The sequence below is a fragment of the Taudactylus pleione genome, unplaced genomic scaffold (assembly GCF_031769625.1).
Source record: "Taudactylus pleione unplaced genomic scaffold, aTauple2 ptg000032l, whole genome shotgun sequence".
Lineage (NCBI taxonomy): Eukaryota > Metazoa > Chordata > Amphibia > Anura > Myobatrachidae > Taudactylus > Taudactylus pleione.
In genome coordinates, this window is record NW_028284434.1 from 31,603,045 (window position 1) to 31,623,147 (window position 20,103).

At 44.5% G+C, this 20,103-nt stretch overlaps 1 protein-coding gene across 7 annotated transcripts in view; it reads left to right on the forward strand.

Annotated features, from left to right (window-relative positions):
* The window catches only part of SUN1 (Sad1 and UNC84 domain containing 1), a 58,428-nt gene that overhangs the window by 25,782 nt on the left and 12,543 nt on the right, over nucleotides 1-20,103 (forward strand). For 4 of the 7 annotated variants that reach the window (XM_088451977.1, XM_088451982.1, XM_088451979.1 and 1 more), the window contains 14 exons: nucleotides 1,341-1,463; nucleotides 2,081-2,164; nucleotides 2,613-2,723; nucleotides 4,037-4,135; nucleotides 4,481-4,574; nucleotides 5,128-5,186; nucleotides 5,666-5,811; nucleotides 7,709-7,942; nucleotides 8,458-8,532; nucleotides 8,637-8,677; nucleotides 9,520-9,661; nucleotides 9,905-10,150; nucleotides 10,395-10,479; nucleotides 13,534-13,649. In XM_088451977.1, coding sequence (XP_088308103.1) covers nucleotides 1,341-1,463; nucleotides 2,081-2,164; nucleotides 2,613-2,723; nucleotides 4,037-4,135; nucleotides 4,481-4,574; nucleotides 5,128-5,186; nucleotides 5,666-5,811; nucleotides 7,709-7,942; nucleotides 8,458-8,532; nucleotides 8,637-8,677; nucleotides 9,520-9,661; nucleotides 9,905-10,150; nucleotides 10,395-10,479; nucleotides 13,534-13,649 — 1,655 coding nt within the window. The remainder of the gene's footprint in view (nucleotides 1-1,340; nucleotides 1,464-2,080; nucleotides 2,165-2,612; nucleotides 2,724-4,036; nucleotides 4,136-4,480; nucleotides 4,575-5,127; nucleotides 5,187-5,665; nucleotides 5,812-7,708; nucleotides 7,943-8,457; nucleotides 8,533-8,636; nucleotides 8,678-9,519; nucleotides 9,662-9,904; nucleotides 10,151-10,394; nucleotides 10,480-13,533; nucleotides 13,650-20,103) is intronic. The other 3 variants (XM_088451980.1, XM_088451981.1, XM_088451983.1) reach the window with 3 other exon arrangements.

The following is a 20,103-nucleotide window of genomic DNA, read 5'->3' on the forward strand; positions in this document are numbered from 1 at the left end:
TGTGGTTTTACTTATTTTGGCCCTTGTGTTTTTTTTTATTTTGTGGATTATTATTTTTTTCAAGACTCCTCTCACTCAGACTGCTTTGGCGCTGTAGTATTGACATGATGCAAAACACTCTCGAATAACCTGAAATAAGTCTGTTTACAGAGGGCCAAACTTTATTATTATTTTTTTTTTTTTGCTTCAAAATCTGTCATAAAATCTTTGTGTTGGAGCATTGTGAAGACTGACTGTTTAGTTGATAAAAGAGAAGCGTAGTGTGCAGTAATAATGAAATTCTACATTACATTAGTCCATTGAGTTCGGGTCCTCCAGGCACTCTAACAGTCCGGGTTTTAAGGATATCCATGGTTGAGCACTAATGGTTAAATCAAAAGACTGAGGTACTAATTAAGTCACCTGTGCCCAAGCATGGTTATCCTTAAAACCTGAACCGTTGGGGTGTCTTGAGGACTAAGTTAGCCACATTTCAGCGGTCATGCACAAAATACATTGCTTATTTTGCGAGGACGTTATTTGGGTTTTGTTGGATTTTGTGTATAACCAGAATTGTGTATTCCAGTATTGTGTAAGACCATAAATCAATTTTGACACTTACTAGATTGTCTGTGGAGGACAGCGGTGCTCTACATGTGTTTGTCACATGACTCCTTTTGGGCATATCCCCTGATGGAGAAACCAAGGAGGGTTCACTTCATACAGGCAATCCTGCAAAATCCAGGCGTTTCGGTGGTTGTTTTGTAAGGCACCATATTGCTCTGGGCAGTGTATGTATGAAAACTGGATCATACAAGTAGACACTGCAAATGCAGAAGTGAAAAGAAAATGGATGAGAGCTCAGTTTGGGAAAGGGGCACAGCTGGCTCATCCTGGAGATTGTTTTAGTAGAGCGGCTTCAACAGTGTGGGTACTAGGAAGAATCCCTAAATGCTCTCTGAAAACCATTCTCTCAGAGATCTTGAAGACTTGGATAGCCTGACTAAGCATGGCAGAGAATTCATAGGCAGATCATTTTTGGAACAAATAAAGCTTTATATTTAGTTTGTGGTTACTGGTCCTGGTGTAAAGCCATTTTTCTGAATGTCGAATAACACGGTTATATACGTAATCTGGTTCATTCTATATAGACCCATTTCCCAATGGTTTTATTTGATAAGCAGTATACACTACCCTTGATGTATGTATGTGGTATACATGGGAATGAAGTATCCAACCATTGTCATACAACACAATGTGGATGAGCGTGTCTTACAATTGAATAACTGTAATGATTTTCCAAGTTACCCGTTTTGTATAACGCTTCTTACATGTGACCATATTGTGATTTCTCTTGTTAGGAGAATCTCCTTCCTACACACACAAGGCACTGCTAGTGGCCAGAGGTGCTGTGTTTTCCCTGACAGCACTGCTTATAAACCTCTTTCATATGATAATGCTGAAGCTTGGTTGTGAGCGGAAAGGTACCAGACTTTTATATCCCCACCACAGTATTGGTGACCCTGCATAGAATTTCTTCTGATGTCACCTGGTTTGCGGTGTTTGGAGATTGGGCTGTTCTTACTCAGATATTTACAGCTTCACATGTCCATATTCCTTGTAAATACCACATGGCTCTTAGAAAGAAATAGATAATGGTCCCGATCTTTAGATCTGGCAGGTGCTTGAGCTGTGCCAGGTTTTGCTGCAGGTCAGGAAAGGAACTGACTTGGGCAGCCAATAACTCGTGTGCTTGGAAAGCTTCCAGTATGCGGTTGTACTGCTGTCTCTGCAGCATTTGGAATAATTGTAATCTAAAGCAATAGGGATCTGAAGGTGTACTGTAAATGTATGTGCCATCTGACATACTATTTACACCCAATCAACTTTCTCTCTAATGTGATTCTTCTATCCAAATGGAAACATTTGCATCTGTCACCAGGGACGGATTATCAGCGGAAATAGTTAATTAAACCGTCCAGTGACACTGCAAGCAATAAACAAATTTTAATCAGACTAGATTTCAGTCTCCTAGGAGTTATGCAAATCCAGGCCTAGACACTTCATTATGTTTTTCCCCCTGTGTGTGTGTGTGTTCCAGCTCACTCGAATTTCTGTGGAAGTATGAATGTGACAGACTATCAAACCGAGGATGGGCATCTCCGTACAAATGGAGAATCTCTTTGTAAGTATGGACCTAATGCATGCACTACCCCCCTCTACAAACTTTTGGTGATTTTTGTTAACGTGCATGGATCGGCTTCCTATAATGGAGTGAACACATTGTACAGAATACAGCCTGTGAGTACATTAGGCACTCTTGTGCTCCAGCGATGTGACTAGTCTCTAGCGAATTTGTTCTGCCTGCATTATGGGGGCCTCCACTGCGTGTAAGTGCCTGTTACATACAGTAATCCTGTAATGGCTGTTTCTCAAGACATTTCTGCACTTTGGAGAAATTGTTGCAAGAAATCACTCGGTTTGCCAGATGGCTAATAAAATAGAGCTTAATATACTTTACATATACTGTGTACAATATGCAAAATTATTATTGTATAATACTCATTACTAAATTAGTATTGCTGACAAAAGAGAAGTTTTGATAATGTATTACTTCTTATAATGACCAACAGGTGATGACTGTAAAGGGACGAAACATCACGAAACACACACCATTATCCACACGCAATCCTCACGGGCTAAAAGGGTGACTGGGACCGTGTGGGCCTTCTTTTCTTACACAGGTTTATTTTGCACCATTTTATTTTCTGTTAGACCTTTCTTGCTAACGCCCACTTTCCTGCTCTGATCTCTAATCACTAAACCGCTATCAACCGCATCATTGAAATATTTGTATACCTCTCCTGTTTTGTGTATTACTTTCAGCCAGGACTCTGAATGGGATCGTATAGCATGCCAGGTTGAGGAGTCATGTATTTTGACTTGGTGCATAAATCATTAAGCACTGGTTGTGGGTGTGACATTTGGGAGTAAATCTGCTAGTTTACTGCATCTAATATAGTCATATAAAGTGTAGTATTAAAAGCCTATACATGTGGCTTCTTTCCTTCACATATAGAGGGAAGCAAACACATCCTTTTCGAAATAAAGTATTTCATTTTGTCATTCCTAACTGGTCTGATGCAAAACTATGCATCCCAGGGTCCACAGCAGAATAGGCTGTTACTTGTTACAGTGCACTGGCCAACGTGTGTAATCTGTTATCTTCATAGTAGGACTAAAAACCTCTAAATGAAATCCCAAGAACTGATGTGTTTTTAATTTCCCACTGCTCAAAATTGCATGGTATGCTCTCAAGGATTGAGTAATAGATCAATAGAACGTTGGCATAAGCAAAAACTTGTATTGAAAGCTCCAAATAAATGTCAGTGACACCACCACTGGTTCTGTACCTCTGATATTCACACTACACCGTTACATCCTGGCAATACTTTTATACCTTTTATGTTTTACATGGAAATACTTTGAACATGTTATACTTTCATGCTGGGAATTCCCCCCCATATTTTTCTACCTACTTGGAGTTTCCCACTGAGAGTTATGCTTTATTTTGCAGCTATATGTACTTTAAAAGTCTGACCTATACACCTACTTCACATCATGTCGGCACATGTATCATTGCAGCATTTGGGAAGTGCCTGCCAAGGACTTATCAGATCATGTGCTGCTCGCCTACCGGTCGGGGAGCCCATTGTGGCAATGTTATTACATCTGCACGCTTTACAAACGTGTTGAAGCTTTATATAGTGGATGACTGTTTTTGAAGATGTCATAGCTTGAGTAGTGTTTGAATACATTCCCGGCTGATTCTTTTTAAATTTTTGGCTATTAGTCAGCTTAGTGACAGGACTGAGTATGGGCAGAGGATCAGCTTCTACAATACGTGGGTGAGATGGGGTTAAACATGAAGAAATACTTCTCTTACCTGCTTCAACTCTTCTGTTCCTATATGAGAGCTCTGTGACTTAAGTGAATGTTTTACATCACTTTGTATGAGATGAAAGTATTACATAGACTCGTCTCCTCTGTATTTTAGGTTACTTTTTAATGCAGGCGGTGCGCAGTGTTGGAGCTGCCGGATGGTTTGTATCCAGGAAGGTGTTGTCGTTTCTTTGGTTGGCCATTGTATCACCAGGTTATTATTTTGATTTTGCACATTGGATAGGACTGCATTCATTCATTCTTGCTTTATTGCCAAAATGCTTTGTTTTTTTCTTACACTCAAACACTTTCAGTGCATGTGAGTAATGTGATCGTCTTGAGCGATCCATTATGACACCAGGATAATTAAATGCTAAATATCACGTGTAGATGTTCTGATGCATGCTGTTACATCGTTGGCATCACTGGTACGCGGGTGCATGTTCTCTTCCCAGGTCGTACGCATGCTATATATCAGTGTATTCCTCTGCACGAGCTCTTGGCTTTCACTCCTGTTTATATAGTTTAGTTTGTGTGTAATATTTCATCTCTCTTGCAGGAAAGGCCGCCTCTGGAATATTTTGGTGGCTAGGCACAGGATGGTACCAGCTTTCTACCCTGATTTCCTTATTAAATGTGTTTTTCCTGACCAGGTCAGTATTATTTAAAAATGGTGTATGAATACTGATCTAAACGGGAAACAAATTATCTGCATTCTTCGGGTAAATTGTACGACGGCCCGTACTCGCTGCACGCCGCTTTCATCAGATGGCCCGTACTCGCTCATCAGACAGCCCGTACTCGCTGCGCGCCGCTTTCATCAGACAGCCCGTACTCGCTGCGCGCCGCTTTCATCAGACGGCCCGTACTCGCGCGCCGCTTTCATCAGACGGCCCGTACTCGCTGCGCGCCGCTTTCATCAGACGGCCCGTACTCGCTGCGCGCCGCTTTCATCAGACGGCCCGTACTCGCTGCGCGCCGCTTTCATCAGACGGCCCGTACTCGCTGCGCGCCGCTTTCATCAGACGGCCCGTACTCGCTGCGCGCCGCTTTCATCAGACGGTCCGTACTCGCTGCGCGCCGCTCTCATCAGACGGCCCGTACTCGCTGCGCGCCGCTTTCATCAGACGGCCCGTACTCGCTGCGCGCCGCTTTCATCAGACGGCCCGTACTTCAATATTTTAACGCTTTGTATTTTATTTGTAGATGCCTTCCAAAGATATTCAGAATGTTGCTGTTTCTGATCCCCTTACTGCTGCTACTGGGTAAGTGTGATCAGCGGCAGGATGAATGTCTGTGTATCAGGAGGAGGTGTTGCAGCTATTTCTGAGCACTTTTTTTTTCAGTCCATCTGTTTCTCTAGAGTTAAATGTGGCATCTCAGGTATGTTTGAATGGACGTGCTAATTCTTCTGTACAGCAACTATAGCTACCCTAGAACCCAGTAAATGTTACGTTTTGTGTATAACTATTTGACTGTCCCACCGCTTGCTTGGTTAATAATTTCTCTGAAGTACATTACAAGTGATCTGTCGTCTGCACGTGAAGGCTGCAAAGATCCAATCCAAGCAACACATGATTGTGCATATAATTAGTGGTGTAATAGATTTATTATTGATTTTCTTAAAGTATTAACACAAAGCTCATTTTCTCTTTCAAATGTTCCAGTAGTTTGTAAAGGAGACTGACAGATTCTTTACTGCTCATTGCTAATCAGATGTGTGACAATTGTCTTCTCTGTGTAGGTCTGTGGTGGTGGGGCTTCGATGCCTTGGTTGCCATGATCTCAATGTTCCGTGGAATTGGGATAAATACAACACAATCGGCTGAATATCCTATTCCCAACCTGAAACCAGCATCTGATATTCATATATCCAGCCTTGATAGAAAGGTAACATTTCATCTCCCATTGCAGAGTAGATAGTCAAAACATGGATACGATTACGAACGTTCTTGTATTGGCAGATGGAAAGTTTCCACTCTTTGCTTTACTTAGTGATTTTTGCCAACAACTACTATAAGGGCTTTCTGGTATTTGTCCTTATTTGTTAAATTGTTTTGTTTTGGGAGCGTTGGCAGTTTGCCACTTTTTTTGGGAAAACTTCTGCTGGTATTGTGGTTTTACAGTTCCTTCCTCCCCAGTTCTTGTGCCAGTACATCAGTCCAAACACTCGTGTCTGTAACACTTAGTGCCAGATTCAATTAGCGGCGATAATATCATCTGAATTTTTGCAAATATTATCACAACTGCGATAATAGGATAGACTGAAACAGGCGAAAAGTTTTCTCCATCTCAGACCAGGAGAAAAAAAATAATGCAAAAACCCTGTTTTTGTCCAAAAATTTGGGGATCTCTTTCAGAACCCTTTGGACACCCACTTCCCCTTTAATGGAAAATTACCCCAAATTTTTTTTCTTAAGTTGCGTACTTTGGCGAATAACAACCGCGCAAATTTTGGGTGAAAAATAAAATTGCAGAAAATGATAGCTATTTTTTTTATTTTTTTCCATCCAAAAAGTACGCAACTTGCAAAAATGTTTTGGGGTAATTTATCACTAGGGGGGGTCCAAACGGTTCTGAAAGAAATCTCCGCATTTTATTATTTTTTTTTCCTGGGTTGAAAAACGTCCAATTGCGCAGTTTTTTCCCGAAAATCTGCTGACTTTGTGGCCAATTGCGCCACTAATCGAATACGGCTCCTAGTTGGTATCTTACTGATGTACACACACATACCTATCCTCAAATCGTGCCTAATAGCCCCATTTAACGTGCCATAAGCTCTGCTACTTAACTGCGCCAGAACTGTAATCTGAAGTACCTAATACACCGAGTAAACGAAGATGCACAATTGAGGAAAAAATGGCAAAGTTAAGGAAAGTACACAATACAGGTCCTGATACGAGTGATGTGCATGTTTATGCTTTATCTGTGATTTTATACCAGTTCTTTAGAGGCAAAAAAAAACTAATCCTAAGTACCTAGTACACTATTTGCATACTAAGACGCAAAGTTGAGGCAGAAGTATGTGGTATGGGATCTCACTAGGTGACTGGCACCATATAGTGAAAAAGGGTCTTAGTGTATGAACACAGCTGTATATGTGTGTTCTCATACACTGTTGCTCAAGTCAAGGCAAACAGCTGCACTTGGCGCATAAGGTCCCATGTGACTTAATCGCAAAAATAAAACTGGGAAGAACTACTTTGCTAGATTACGCTGATCAACGTGATATGCGACATTTGTATATCTGTGTGCGACTGAATCTGTGTACGAAGTACTACAGGTGCAGCAGCCACGCCGAGTTCCCTTGTGCTTTAATGTACAAGTTTGTATGCGTTTAAAGCAAATTCACAGCCCGGTATCTCTAGTACACATTGGTGTATAGTTGCATCAGCTGTGCGAATAAGATGCAAAATATACTACACCTCCCAGATTGTGTTATTTGCACCGGGCGTCTCGCGACATATGGTGTATAGACAACAGCTGCAAGAGGACACATCTGTATGCGTATTAAAGCTTCCTCATAAATCCATTTGGTGGGTTCAGGACCTTTTGCTTACCTTACATTATATATCCTTTAACGTCTGAAAATGTAAACACTACAAATGGGCATCATTTGATCATATTCATGATTTAAAAGTTTACGGCGTTTGAATTGGCTGTCACTATGGACAAGGATTTGATATGCTGTAGAATTTTGCATTACTTTGTATTACTGCTGCATGTAATGAATTAACTAAATCACCTAGCCTGCGGTAATCGTACATCCTGACCATGCGTGTTTCAGGAGTCGGGCCTTCAATTTGATGGCAGAATGAAGGAGCTGGAGCAGAGGTTTAGGTCAATGATTGACCACCAGAATAGTCATGTGACGGATTACAACAAACTGGTGCTTTTGGTTGGGGATATCCAGCAACAGATGGGAGAAATGAATCACCAGGATCGGTTTTCAGCGATCATCACCGCTCTTCTCAATGAGCGTTTTGCCAATATGAAGATGGGTTCACAGGAAAAGTCCAAGGTGAATACTGTGTCCCCTTTTAAGACACTATAGATCGGTTTACTTTACTTTTTTTTTTTTTTTAAATTATTAGAAATTTCCATTAATTATAGGTTAAGACTCTTTGCCTGTTACTCATAAGACTAGATAGCACCAGTGGTTTTAGTGCAGGGGAGATGAATCACACTCTCTCCTAGTTTAAAAGAATCTAGTTAAAAAAAAGTGGACTATTAAAAATATCCCCTTATTCTAGCCTGCTAATGTCCCGTGTGTGTGTGTGATGACTATTCTGAAGGGGTAACACCCAATATCACCAGAGAATGTATCCGTTCTGTTCTATGCCGGCTGTGTAAAATCCCCAGGGACATCAGGATATGGTGCTGTAGAGTCACTTTGTAGAATTCTATATTATTTTGTTTTCTGTAGCTAAACTGCATGTTATTTGCAGCATTTTTAGGCTATATGTATATTTTTTGCAGGTAACGATACAAACCAAGTTATTTTATATTTATTATTTTTGCTTTCTCTTGTCTTAGGAAGAGGACTCCATTAGTAGGAATCATGAAGCTCGCATCTTACATTTAGAAGCACTACTAGGCAAGCTGTCGGAGGTATGTAGGGTTCCTCCAGCGTCCTGCAGAAGCACAGAGAATGTGTGATAGTGTTTCCATTGCTTTACATGCTCTACCATTATTTATTTATTATTAAATTCTAGGCCATTGAGGAAGATCGAAAAAGACTACAGTTAAACATTAGGTAATGTAGTTAATATTTAATTTTTTATTTATTTTTTTGTTTAGTGTGTATGTTTTTGCCCCTTGATCAAACAGTTTGTAACGTGTAGCACTACCACTCCAGAGATACAAAAACAATGCTTATCCCTGCCGCTGCAAAGTATATTCATATATGGTGTATATGTCATTCAGCTGGTATCTTATACTTCGGCTTCTTTCTTCAACCTGATTGTAAGCCAGAATAGTGATGACCATTCACACTAAGGGGTAGATTCACTAAAGCTTCTAAAAATTAAAAATTGAGGTGTTGCCAATATCAACCAATCAGATGTCGCCTATCATTTCTTTATTGCATTCTACATAATAGAGCGTCTGGCTGGATGCTATGGGCAACACCTCCACTTGTACGTTTTAGAAGCTTTAGTATATCTAACCCTAAATCTTTGATCCACAGAAGCTACAGCGATTCTCAAGTAACCTTCAATAGCCTACCTAACCAATGTAGAACATTTTATGTTAGTACGTCAACAAAAGTCCTCTGCATTATTATTTTTGTCACATTTAATGGTATTGTTCCTGTCGGGGAATTGTTACAAATATACTTAAGATGGATCTCATTGGGCCTCTCAACGATGAACACTGCATCATAATAGACCAACTCTCTTGTTTTTTAACTCTGCTCTCCTGTATTGAAACAAAACCTAATCCTTTTAAAATAAAAAGATCTCGCACTGTCCTATTCATATCTGTGATAGCCAACTTTTGTGTGGGCAGCAGTCTATTAACGTGACTTATAACATTATAGGACCTGCCTCTTGATGTGTGCTCATATGCCCTCTTTTTCCTTTTGCTGTTTTTATGCAGTGAAGATGAAATTAAAGATCAGAGTCTTCTGCGGAGAAGGGTTGACAGTCTAGCACAAGAGTTTGAAGCATACAAGGCAGCATTTCTCAAGGAGCAGGCTGCAAAATCTAGCTGTGATCTAGCAGATTGTGTTCTTCAGAAGGTGAGTAACTACAGCGTTACATGTTTCGCTTGCTCTTAAACACTTTGTGTAGCACTTTAGTTCTAGGTTTTTGGTTCTAGTGCGATTGCCCAATCTATAACTTATTGCCTTTCTTCTATTGCTTTTATGAATGCACTGGGATGAATGTTGTAACTGTTGGCAATGCTAAATTGGGACTTCCAGAATACAATACTTGGATAAAACCTGTAAAATGCCTTTTTTTGTTTTGTCTTGTGTGACTAGGTGGATGCCAAGGTAAGAGAGTCCATCCAAATGATGTTTAGCAGCCAAGCAAACCTACCAGAATCCTTATTGCAGTGGATTTCCTCAAACTACGTGAGCAATGGAGACTTCAGTGCCAGACTGCAAGAACTAGAGCTCCGCATCCTGAAGAACATCACACACACAGTCGCTATCACAAAGAAAATGGCGACAACAAAAGTGGTGGAAGGAGCAGTGAGTGCAGTGATGTCTGGCATTACGGAGGAGGTGAGGGTCTATTCCCTGTTGTATAGGTCTATGTGACAGTCTAGTGTGGGGTAGTGATGTGTCACCAGCAGAGTTCTACACCAATGATGCTTCATGCACTCTGCCTCAGCTATTTTATTGCAATTGCTGTATGGTTAGATGGAAAGGTCAATATTTTAGCAATCCGTACGTTTCGCATAAAAACTTCATTGTGACCATGCAAGATGAACTTATATCTTCACAAATGTATCACTTTGTGTCGTAGGAGGCTCATGTTATTGTCAATAATGCGTTGAGGCTCTACTCTCAAGACCGTACTGGCATGGTGGACTATGCATTGGAATCTGGAGGTAACATGAGCGGCCATTGTGTGATTTTCAGACCATTTGTGTGTTCCGTGTTGTATTAGTGTGCGTTATTCCATTGACTAAGTCGGGAAGTTTATACTTACTATAAAGTAAATCTTAGAACAGCTGAGAGCACCAAGATTACATTTGTGTTTATAAACTGAGTCACTTGACAATTTCCTCTTACAAACATTTCAAGTAGTTCTAAACACTGCTCTCACCATTTTCTCCAGGAATGTATCTCCTGTAGTCCTGTAGCTTTCTGCACATTTTTTGTTTTTACCAATATGAGCTATGAGGGGGGTTCAATAAATAAGGTAACAAGACCTCTCATTGAATCAATTTATTCAACTCATTCATATATGTATAATCTATAGTGTGGCCTTGGTATAGATTATTTTTCCACATAGTCCCCATCTAAGCATTTGTTCTATCCGTACACCAAGGCATCTATACCGGCATAGAGGAAATCCGTGTCAAGTGCCTAAAGCCAGGACATGACGGTTGCGAATCGCCTTCCACCCATGTGCTTCTTCAATGGTCCAGGTCAGGACTTTAGGGAGGATGGTCCAGTACCTCCCAATGGTAGCGCTGTAACAGCTCACGCATGCGGTTGGCTGAATGTGGCCTGGCGTTATCGTGCAGCAATACGACGCCTGTTCACAGCAACTCAGGTAGTTTTACACTAATTGCCCTCTGCAACCGGCTCAATGTGTCACAATAGTGGTCCGCATTCACAGTATCTCCCTTGGTGAGGAAACAAACAAGAAGCACACCCCTGTGGTCCCAAAACACGGACGCTCTGACCTTCGTAGCTGATGGAGTGGTTTTGAATTTCTTTTGAAGGTGGGGACGATGCGTGTTTCCATGCCATGTATGCTTGCTTAATCTCCAGTGTCACATGATGCATCCAAGTTTCATCGTCTGTAACAGTACGCTGTGGCAACTGCGCTCCCTCCTCATGGTACTGTCAAGGGCAAGAGGCACAATTCCATCCTATTGATTTTGTGAACTTCTGGGAGTTGCTTCGGTACCCAGCATGAACACTTTTTCCTGTACACCAGTAGCTCATGAATGGTTACGTGCACAGTATCCACTGAGATGTTCAGTTCGGCAGCAATATCACTAAAGCTGGGCATCTAATATACAATTTTCTGTGGGATATCTGTCCAATCTGGCTGGTTGGAATGAAATCTTGATAATGTATGGGAGCACTTGACAGCCGATCATATCTCTCTATCTATCTCTTTTATTTATTCTGTAAAACACACGATTGAGAAGCACCCTGCATGTATAATATCTCTTGATATGTGGCTAATCTGGGTATGTTTTTGAGAGACTAACATCGCTCTTTATTCAGGCAGAAAATCTTCACAATATTCACTGAATTACTTAAGAAAGGATAATTGCTCAAAGTAGATCATGCAATATATGAAATGGTAAAACTGGAAAAAAAACTCTGCGCTCTAATACTTAAGCTGGGACATTAGTAAAAACACATGTACTGCAAATAATAAATTTATTAAAAAGAAATAGAAACATACATGTAATATTCAGATGTACCAAAAAATATAAAGATAAAACACCATAATAGGCTCAGAGAGTAGCTCAAGCTCTCTAAGAAATAAAAAAAAAAAAAACATCGAACAAAATGAATTCTAGAAGGAATAGCTGAAAATGGGCTAGTGAGGTTATTTTAATATGGATGTTCCAGATTTGCAATTACATTGTATCCATATAGCCACTATGTTGCAATTGATTCAATAGTGTTTCCCTTGAGATTCCTCTGCAGACAAAGGCACACACCAGCTTTTCCTTTAGATGTATATCCCTAATGTTAGGGAGTAACCTGTCATCAAAGTTTATTATCAATTAGTCACATGAACAGGTAGGATAGCTGGATATATATTTAGGCAATCCTTGAGCCTGTAGATGGATACAGTCCCAACATAAATAGATGACTGATATACTGTTGATGGCAGTTTATAATGTATAGGTACCTGTATTGGCAGTCTCGGCGCAGTGCGGAGAGTTGCTGGATTACAATGTGTCATAGATGGCAGACGACTTCTATAACTGGACGTCTGCCACAGCGTGGATGGGGACAGACGGTGGCGCTTACTGGTAACAGCGCTGATGTAATGATCGGCTCCCAGCTCCACACTTAAACTGCCGCATAGTACTGTAGTGGCGGTCTGAGTAAAGATGGAAGAGACAGCTGACCAAGCAGATTCTGTAGAAGCACGAGGCAGCTCCTGCGTCTCGGTGACTGCAGCGTGCTGGTGGAAGAACAATAACACAGCGCCAGCTGGAAGCAGTACTGGTGTGGTAAATGGCTCCTATTACCACACCGTCCTCACCATGTAGTCCTGTAATAGTTGAAGGTGGATAAATGTCAGGTTGCCAAGTGTAGGTGGGAAGTGTGCGACTGAGCACTAGAGGCAGGGAAGATCTGAAGTATTTCCAACTATTCCAAGCAGAGGGAGCAGCAACGCGTTTTGGCTAACACTATAGCCTTTTTCAAGCTTGAAAGCTCCCTCCGCTTGGAATAGCTAGAAATACTTGAGATCTTCCCTGCCTCTAGTGCTCAGTCGCATTTTCAGCTATTCCTTCTAGAACTCATTTTGAGATATAGAGATATATATATATATATATATATATATATATATATAATTTTTTTTTTATTATTTCTTGGAGAGCTTGATCTACTCTCTGAGCCTATTATGGTGTTTTATATTTTTTGGTACATCTGAATATTACATATGTGTTTCTATGTTTTTATTTATTTTTAATAAATGTATTATTTGCAGTACATGTGTTTTTAGTTACTAATGTCCCAGCTTAAGTATTAGAGCGCAGAGTATTTTCCAGTTTTGCTCTTCTAGTGAGGTTGACAATCGCCTCCTTTTTTTTTTTTTTTTTTTTTTCTGTACAATAATATTTGATCCCCCTGTCTATATTTAGCACCGGACACCTTATTGCTTTCTTTTTGAATATATGAAAATATGCCATAGTTGGCTGGTTACTGGCTTTCCTTTATCCTGATGTTTTTTCTAGGTGGGAGTATACTGGGCACTCGTTGTTCTGAGACCTACGAAACAAAGACTGCACTCGTGAGCCTGTTTGGAATTCCTTTGTGGTATATATCTCAGTCCCCCAGAGTGGTTATACAGGTGAGTCTACGGAGCCGGCTGTACATGTAGTTTAATCGTGCATTGTACTTCATAACGGGTGTGGTATAAGAGATAAAGTAATTAGATAGACACAGATGTTAGACAGGCAATAGTTAGACAGGGAAAAAAGTTCAACACAGACTAAAGTCAGACACATTAAAGTTAGACATCTAAAAAGTTTGACAGGTACAAAAGGTCTACAGGGTTAAAAGTTCGACGTGAAAATGATTGACACAAAATGGTCGACAGGTTTTTTTTTTTTTTAAGCCCTAATCTTCACCCTAACCATTCCTTCGGTCCCTAACTGTCTGGGTAAGTGCCTAACCCTAACTATCTGGGTAAGTGCCTAATCCTAAAAAAAAAAAAATTTGTCGACCATGTGTGTGTCAATCATTTTCATGTCGAACTGTTGACTCTGTCGACCTTTTGTACCTGTCGAATTTTTTACATGTCTAACTTTAGTGTGCCAGACGAGGATAAAAGTTTGACACGGAAAAAAGTAAAACTATTGACTGTCTAACATCTGGTGTCTATCTAGACATTGTCTAAGTAATTACTGTCTATCTATAGTCACGAACCCCTTCATAACACCGTCCAAAATCATTGGTCATTGTCTGTACACAGCAATGCAGGGGTGGCTATCCAGTCAGAGGCAAAGAGCCAAAACATATCTGTAGTCATGTTAAAGAGCAGATAACATGCGCACGCTGAAGGCACGTGCAAAAATAAAACGTGGCCTAGCTGTCACAAGGCCACACCCCATTTTTGTGCGTACAGCTTTGGTATGACACTTGCAGGAGCATGACTGTCACACCCCTGTTTTTAGTCACGCTGGGGGCGAGCCCAGAACATTGAAAATACAAGTCAGATTCACACAACAGACACTGAAACAAGCCCGATCCACACAAAATTAACTGAAATAAGCAAGATCCACACAAAATACACTGTAGCAAGCCACTTCAACATAAAATACATTGAAAAAAACAACCACAGCTCATACCTTGCTGCAGTCTCATGTCTAGGAGGGTTCCTCAGGATGTCACGGTATTCTGACTTCTTAGTAGTTCACGCTGTTAGCGCACGCACACGTTCGACATGGAGGTAACTGTTGGAGTGAAAGATAAAGCCAGAGCAATATAGAAAACATTGAAAAAGCCACATTCTCATAAAATACACTGAAAAAGCCAGATCCACACAAAATTACTGAAACGAGCCAGATCAACATAAAATACATTTTAAAAACCACATCAACATAAAATACATATTTAAATCCAGATCCACATAAAATACTTTGAGAAAGCCAGATCCACATATAATATACGTTTTTTAAAAAAATGAATTCCATATAAAATACATTGAAAAGGCCCCACTCTGCCCCCATAAGCCTGACGGCAGGCATCATCCCCCCAGCTCTCAGGCTGCCCCCCCACTGGCTCTCAAGCAGTAGTGCCCATTATGCTGTGCTCCTGTAGTTTTGTCCCTATGCAGTGCCACCGTATCTGTGCACACCGTAGTTTTACCCCATTTGCAGTGCCCCCAGCCCAGTACTTACATGACCATGAGGCTCCCGCTGCCTCTGACTAGATCTAACTAGACCCAGCAGGCGCGCATAACAGGCTCCTCACATCACGGGTGACCTCACCCATGCACTGCATCACTGGGAACGCTGGCCTCTTTAGCCTCTGATCGCTTCAAAGGCCAGTGTTCACAGTTCCAGTGAGGGGAGCTGGATCTCAAAACCAAAAGAGCTGTGGGTTGGCCACCCCTGCACTGGCCATTACTTGTTTAAAGACACAATCTAATTAGACATTTCTACTTCAGGGTCCATAGGGGGTCCACAGGGTTGACCTTGACGTATAGCTGGATCTGGATCCATGGGCACCACGCAGTTAAATCTTTAGCTGCTCCCAGGATGCACTTGGGTCCGTCCTCCTCTATACCCCGGCCACAGCACCTCAGTTTGAGTTGGTGCCCGGCCGGAGTCGGGTCACCTGCGCAGGGGGCTGCAGGAGCAGCCCCCAAAAGCTTTCTATTTTTATTTAAAAAAAAAAAAAAAAAGAGCCTGTTAGATTTTTATTTTAAAACAGAGGCTCTAGTGTGGCAGCGACGGGCTGTCTATGCAGATGCCCACGCTGCCGCTCTCCTTCCCCGCTGGCGCCGCGACGCCAGTACTGCACTGGGGATGGCGGCGGGAGGCCAGAGTCCGTACTAGCCGGACTCTGGGTCCCTCCCTGGACTGCTGCCGGAGACGCCGGGGACAAGGTAAGCCGCGAGTCGCCGATTAGCGGTGGCTCGCGGGTTTTGCCTGCAAATGCAGTCCTTTGCCCCCGGTCCTAGGGGACAGACCGGGGGCCGCTAGCGGTGGCGGCGGGCTCCCCCTCTGAGGAGGAATAACCCGTGGGACCACTAGACCACCAGGGATATATGGCAAGCGGGATGCCGGCAAGCCCTGGGGTTAATATGCTAGCCAGGGGAGGAAGCCTTCCCTGTTTAGCGGCTCCTCCCCTCAGCTCAGCGCGCCTTTCAGCACGGAGTCTGGCGTCGCTGAGCTGCAGTTACACGGCCACTCCTCCTCTGAGGTCTCCAGCGGCCATTTTCTCACAGTGGCAGCGCAGATCTTCAGGGAGCACGCGGACCGGTCCCCCTGTGTACCTCTCCCCTGATTAAGGACAGCGTACACAGCACTATAGCCCTCCCAGACACTGAATCTGGGAGGTTGATTGTAGTGTAAAGGTGCAGTGAGTATATCTTCCTGCATGGTATGTGACTTTTGCTAGTGCTGCCTGTCTGTGCTTATTTTCCGCTTACTGTCAGCTTATACCTATCACTTTCCTTCTCCTACAAGCCCTACAGGTGTGTGGGGGAGGGGCGTTTCTACTGACCTCACTTATATAGATCACGTATTTGTGAGGTCCGTCACATACAGTTGTGTGCTACACAGTGCCGTATTGTGGGCTGTTGTTTAGCACACCGGTGAGTGCGTTTTCTTCTGCCCTGTTGCCAGATATATTTTTTGACTATATAATATATTCTGTCATGTCAGACGAGGAGGTTGAGCGCTCAGTGGCTCCGGTGTTGGCCTCCTGCGGACGCTGTTCTGCAGGAGTAGATAGGGAGGATTTGTCACAGGATGGCCTGTGTAGTCGATGCCAGGTGGCTCCTGGCCCATCCAGACCTTCTCTGGCGCAGGAACCACCGTGGGCGATGTTTTCCCAAGTGCTGGTGTCTATTGCGGACCGTCTGTCGGTTCCGACTGCTCTCCCTACTAGGGCGTTGCTCCAGCCGACCATCCCCCATTCCCCGGGTGTCCCGCAGTTATTGCGGAGTCCTCCTTGGTCTCAGTCGGTGGGTCCCTATGCGGGGTTGCCTATGTATATACAGGCTTCCCCTGTGCCGCAGCAGCCTGTGGTACCTTTTCAGGCCCCTATGGTGACTCCTCCACCCTGGGTGGATGTGCTCTCCAACTCCGTGCAAAATTTGGCGGCCGCTTCCTCGGCTTTTCAGTCAATGTTGCAGACTGACATGCCTTCTAGGATTTCAAAACGCCCACTCATGACACGGGCTGCTCAGGTATCGGACTCAGAGGGTTCCTCAGATGATGGGGAGGTCCCTGATGACACTGACTCGGACGCCTCGGTCCAGGAAATGGATACCAAGTCGTCCATTAATGTGCGAGCACTAGTTAGGGCGGTGCGAGCTATTCTTCTTATAGACGATGAGGCACCGGTTCCTAAGTCGAAGTTTCCTAGTTTCAAACAAACTAAGGTGGCTTCTGCGGTGTTTCCCCTGTCGGATCAGTTGACGGATCATATGGCGGTAGCTTGGCAGGCGCCCAGTAAGAGATTCCTTCCTCAGAAGCGGTTGGCTTCTAATTACCCCTTCCCTGAGGCACATTGTAAAAAATGGGAAACTCCACCGGCGGTGGATTCCCATGTCACCCGTTTAACTCGGGGCGCCACCTTACCATTACCGTCAATATCCTCGCTGAAGGATCCCACGGACAGGAAAGTTGAGACTTGCTTAAAGTCTATTTACTCCCTCTCCGGGGCGGTGGCCCGACCGTCCATGGCCATCTCCTGGGTGGCCAAGGCCATTGAGGGGTGGGCCAATGCATTGGAAGATACCTTCCCGGACGACGCTCCGGATGTCCAGCGGGCGTTGTTGGGACAAATGAGGGACGCTGCTTCTTACATTGGAGAAGCTTCTTTAGATGCTAGTCTGCTGACCTCGCGGGTATCGGCTGCAGCGGTGTCTGCCCGCCGATCCTTATGGTTGCGGTCCTGGAGAGCGGACTCTGATTCAAAGAAAGGTCTGGAGGCCTTACCTTTCAATGGGGAATTACTATTTGGTCCGGACTTGGACAAAATAGTGGACACCCTGGCTAAATCCAAGTTGGCCTTCCTCCCTTCGGCGGCACTGCCTGCTAAGGTTCCTTTCGGGTTCAGAGTAAGGCGAAAGGTCAGTCCTTCCCGAGACAGTCTGCGAGTAAGACTGCCTCTAAACCCAAGAAGCAAGCCTGGAGTGCTCGGCGCCCTTCTTCCAAGCAGGAAGATAAACCTGCGGCCTGATGGGACGGGCCTCCCTCTGGGGGACCTCAGAGTGGGAGGCCGACTTCTTCTATTTGCCCAGTGCTAGCACAATACCACCACGGATGCCTGGGTTCGAGAAGTGGTCTCCCAGGGGTACGCCCTGTCTTTTCGGCACAGACCACCCCACCAGTTTTTCTGCACAGGTCCTTCTCAGGACAAGACCAAGGCGTTACAGGTTCAGGAGGCTATAGAGTCCTTGCTGAAAGCAGGGGTCATTGTTCCCGTTCCTCTATCACAACGAGGGACGGGGTATTATTCGTCTCCGTTTCTGGTGCAGAAACCCAATGGTTCTCATCGCCCTATCCTCAACTTGAAGTCTCTGAATAAATTCCTCAGAGTTCCCAAGTTCAGGATGGAAACGTTACGTTCCATTATTCTGGCGATGGAACCGGGGGATTACATGGTGTCCCTGGACATCCAGGACGCCTACCTCCATGTTCCGATAGCATCTTCACACCAGCGGTATCTGAGGTTCGCTATCCTTCAACACCACTATCAGTTCCGGGTGCTACCCTTTGGTCTCTCCACGGCACCGAGGGTGTTCACGAAGATTATGGCGGTCATGGCCGCACATCTTCGGAACCAGAATGTACGGCTGCTCCCGTACCTGGACGACCTCCTGTTGCTGGCGAGCTCCCCGGAGGTACTGCTTCAACATCTCCACCTGACGATCGCTTGCCTGCAAGCACACGGGTGGTTGATAAATTGGAAAAAGTCCTCCCTGATTCCATCACAGCGGATGGTTCATTTGGGAGCCCTGCTGGATTCGCGTCAGCAAAGGATCTTCCTGACTCCGGAGAAGGTCGCCTCCCTACCGCTGCGGATACGCAGTTGCCTGAGCCGTTGCCGCCTGTCAGTCCATTCGGCTATGAGAGTTCTGGGGTCCATGGTGTCGACATTCGACATGGTGGAATTTGCCCAGTTCCATTCCCGGCCCCTGCAGGGGCTGATTCTATCAGAATGGAACGGGTTACCTCACCGGATCCGCTCTCAGGTGCTGGTGTTGTCTCCGGACGTTCGGCTATCTTTGGCTTGGTGGCTTCAGACAGCTCATCTGGTCGAGGGGCGCCCATTTTGGATCCCGGACTGGGTCCTGCTCACAACGGATGCCAGTCTCCGGGGTTGGGTGACCGGCTCTTTGTCGCTTCAGGGTCATTGGTCAGCGGAAGAAGCACTTCTCCCCATCAACATCCTGGAACTGCGGGCCGTATACAGGGCCCTGCAGCCGTCCGGCCCCGCTCTTCACGGAAGGGCGGTACAGGTGCAGTCCGACAACGCCACCACGGTGGCGTATATCAACCACCAAGGCGGAACTCGCAGTCAGGCAGCGATGTCGGAGGTGTCTCGTATCCTGACTTGGGCGGAGGGTCACATTCCAGCGATCTCGGCGGTCTTCATCCCCGGAGTCCTCAATTGGGAGGCGGACTTCCTCAGCCGTCACGACGTGCATCCCGGGGAATGGTCGCTTCACCCAGAGGTGTTTCAGCTACTCGTGGACAGGTGGGGACTGCCGGAGCTGGACTTGATGGCCTCCCGTCACAATCACAAGTTGCCCGTTTACGGGTCAAGGACAAGAGACGCAGGTGCAAGTCTGGTGGACGCGCTGTCGGTGAAATGGACGTTTCACCTGGCGTATCTGTTTCCTCCGATATCCCTGCTTCCTCGGGTTCTGCGGAAATTCAAGCAGGACGGCGGCATGCTCGTGCTGGTAGCTCCGGCGTGGCCCAGACGTCCTTGGTACTCCGATCTCAGGAGCCTCTCCATCGACGCTCCGTACCTTCTTCCTCAGCGTCGGGACCTGTTGTCTCAGGGGCCCTGCCTTTACCCGGATCTGGGTCGGCTGTCTTTGACGGCGTGGCTCTTGA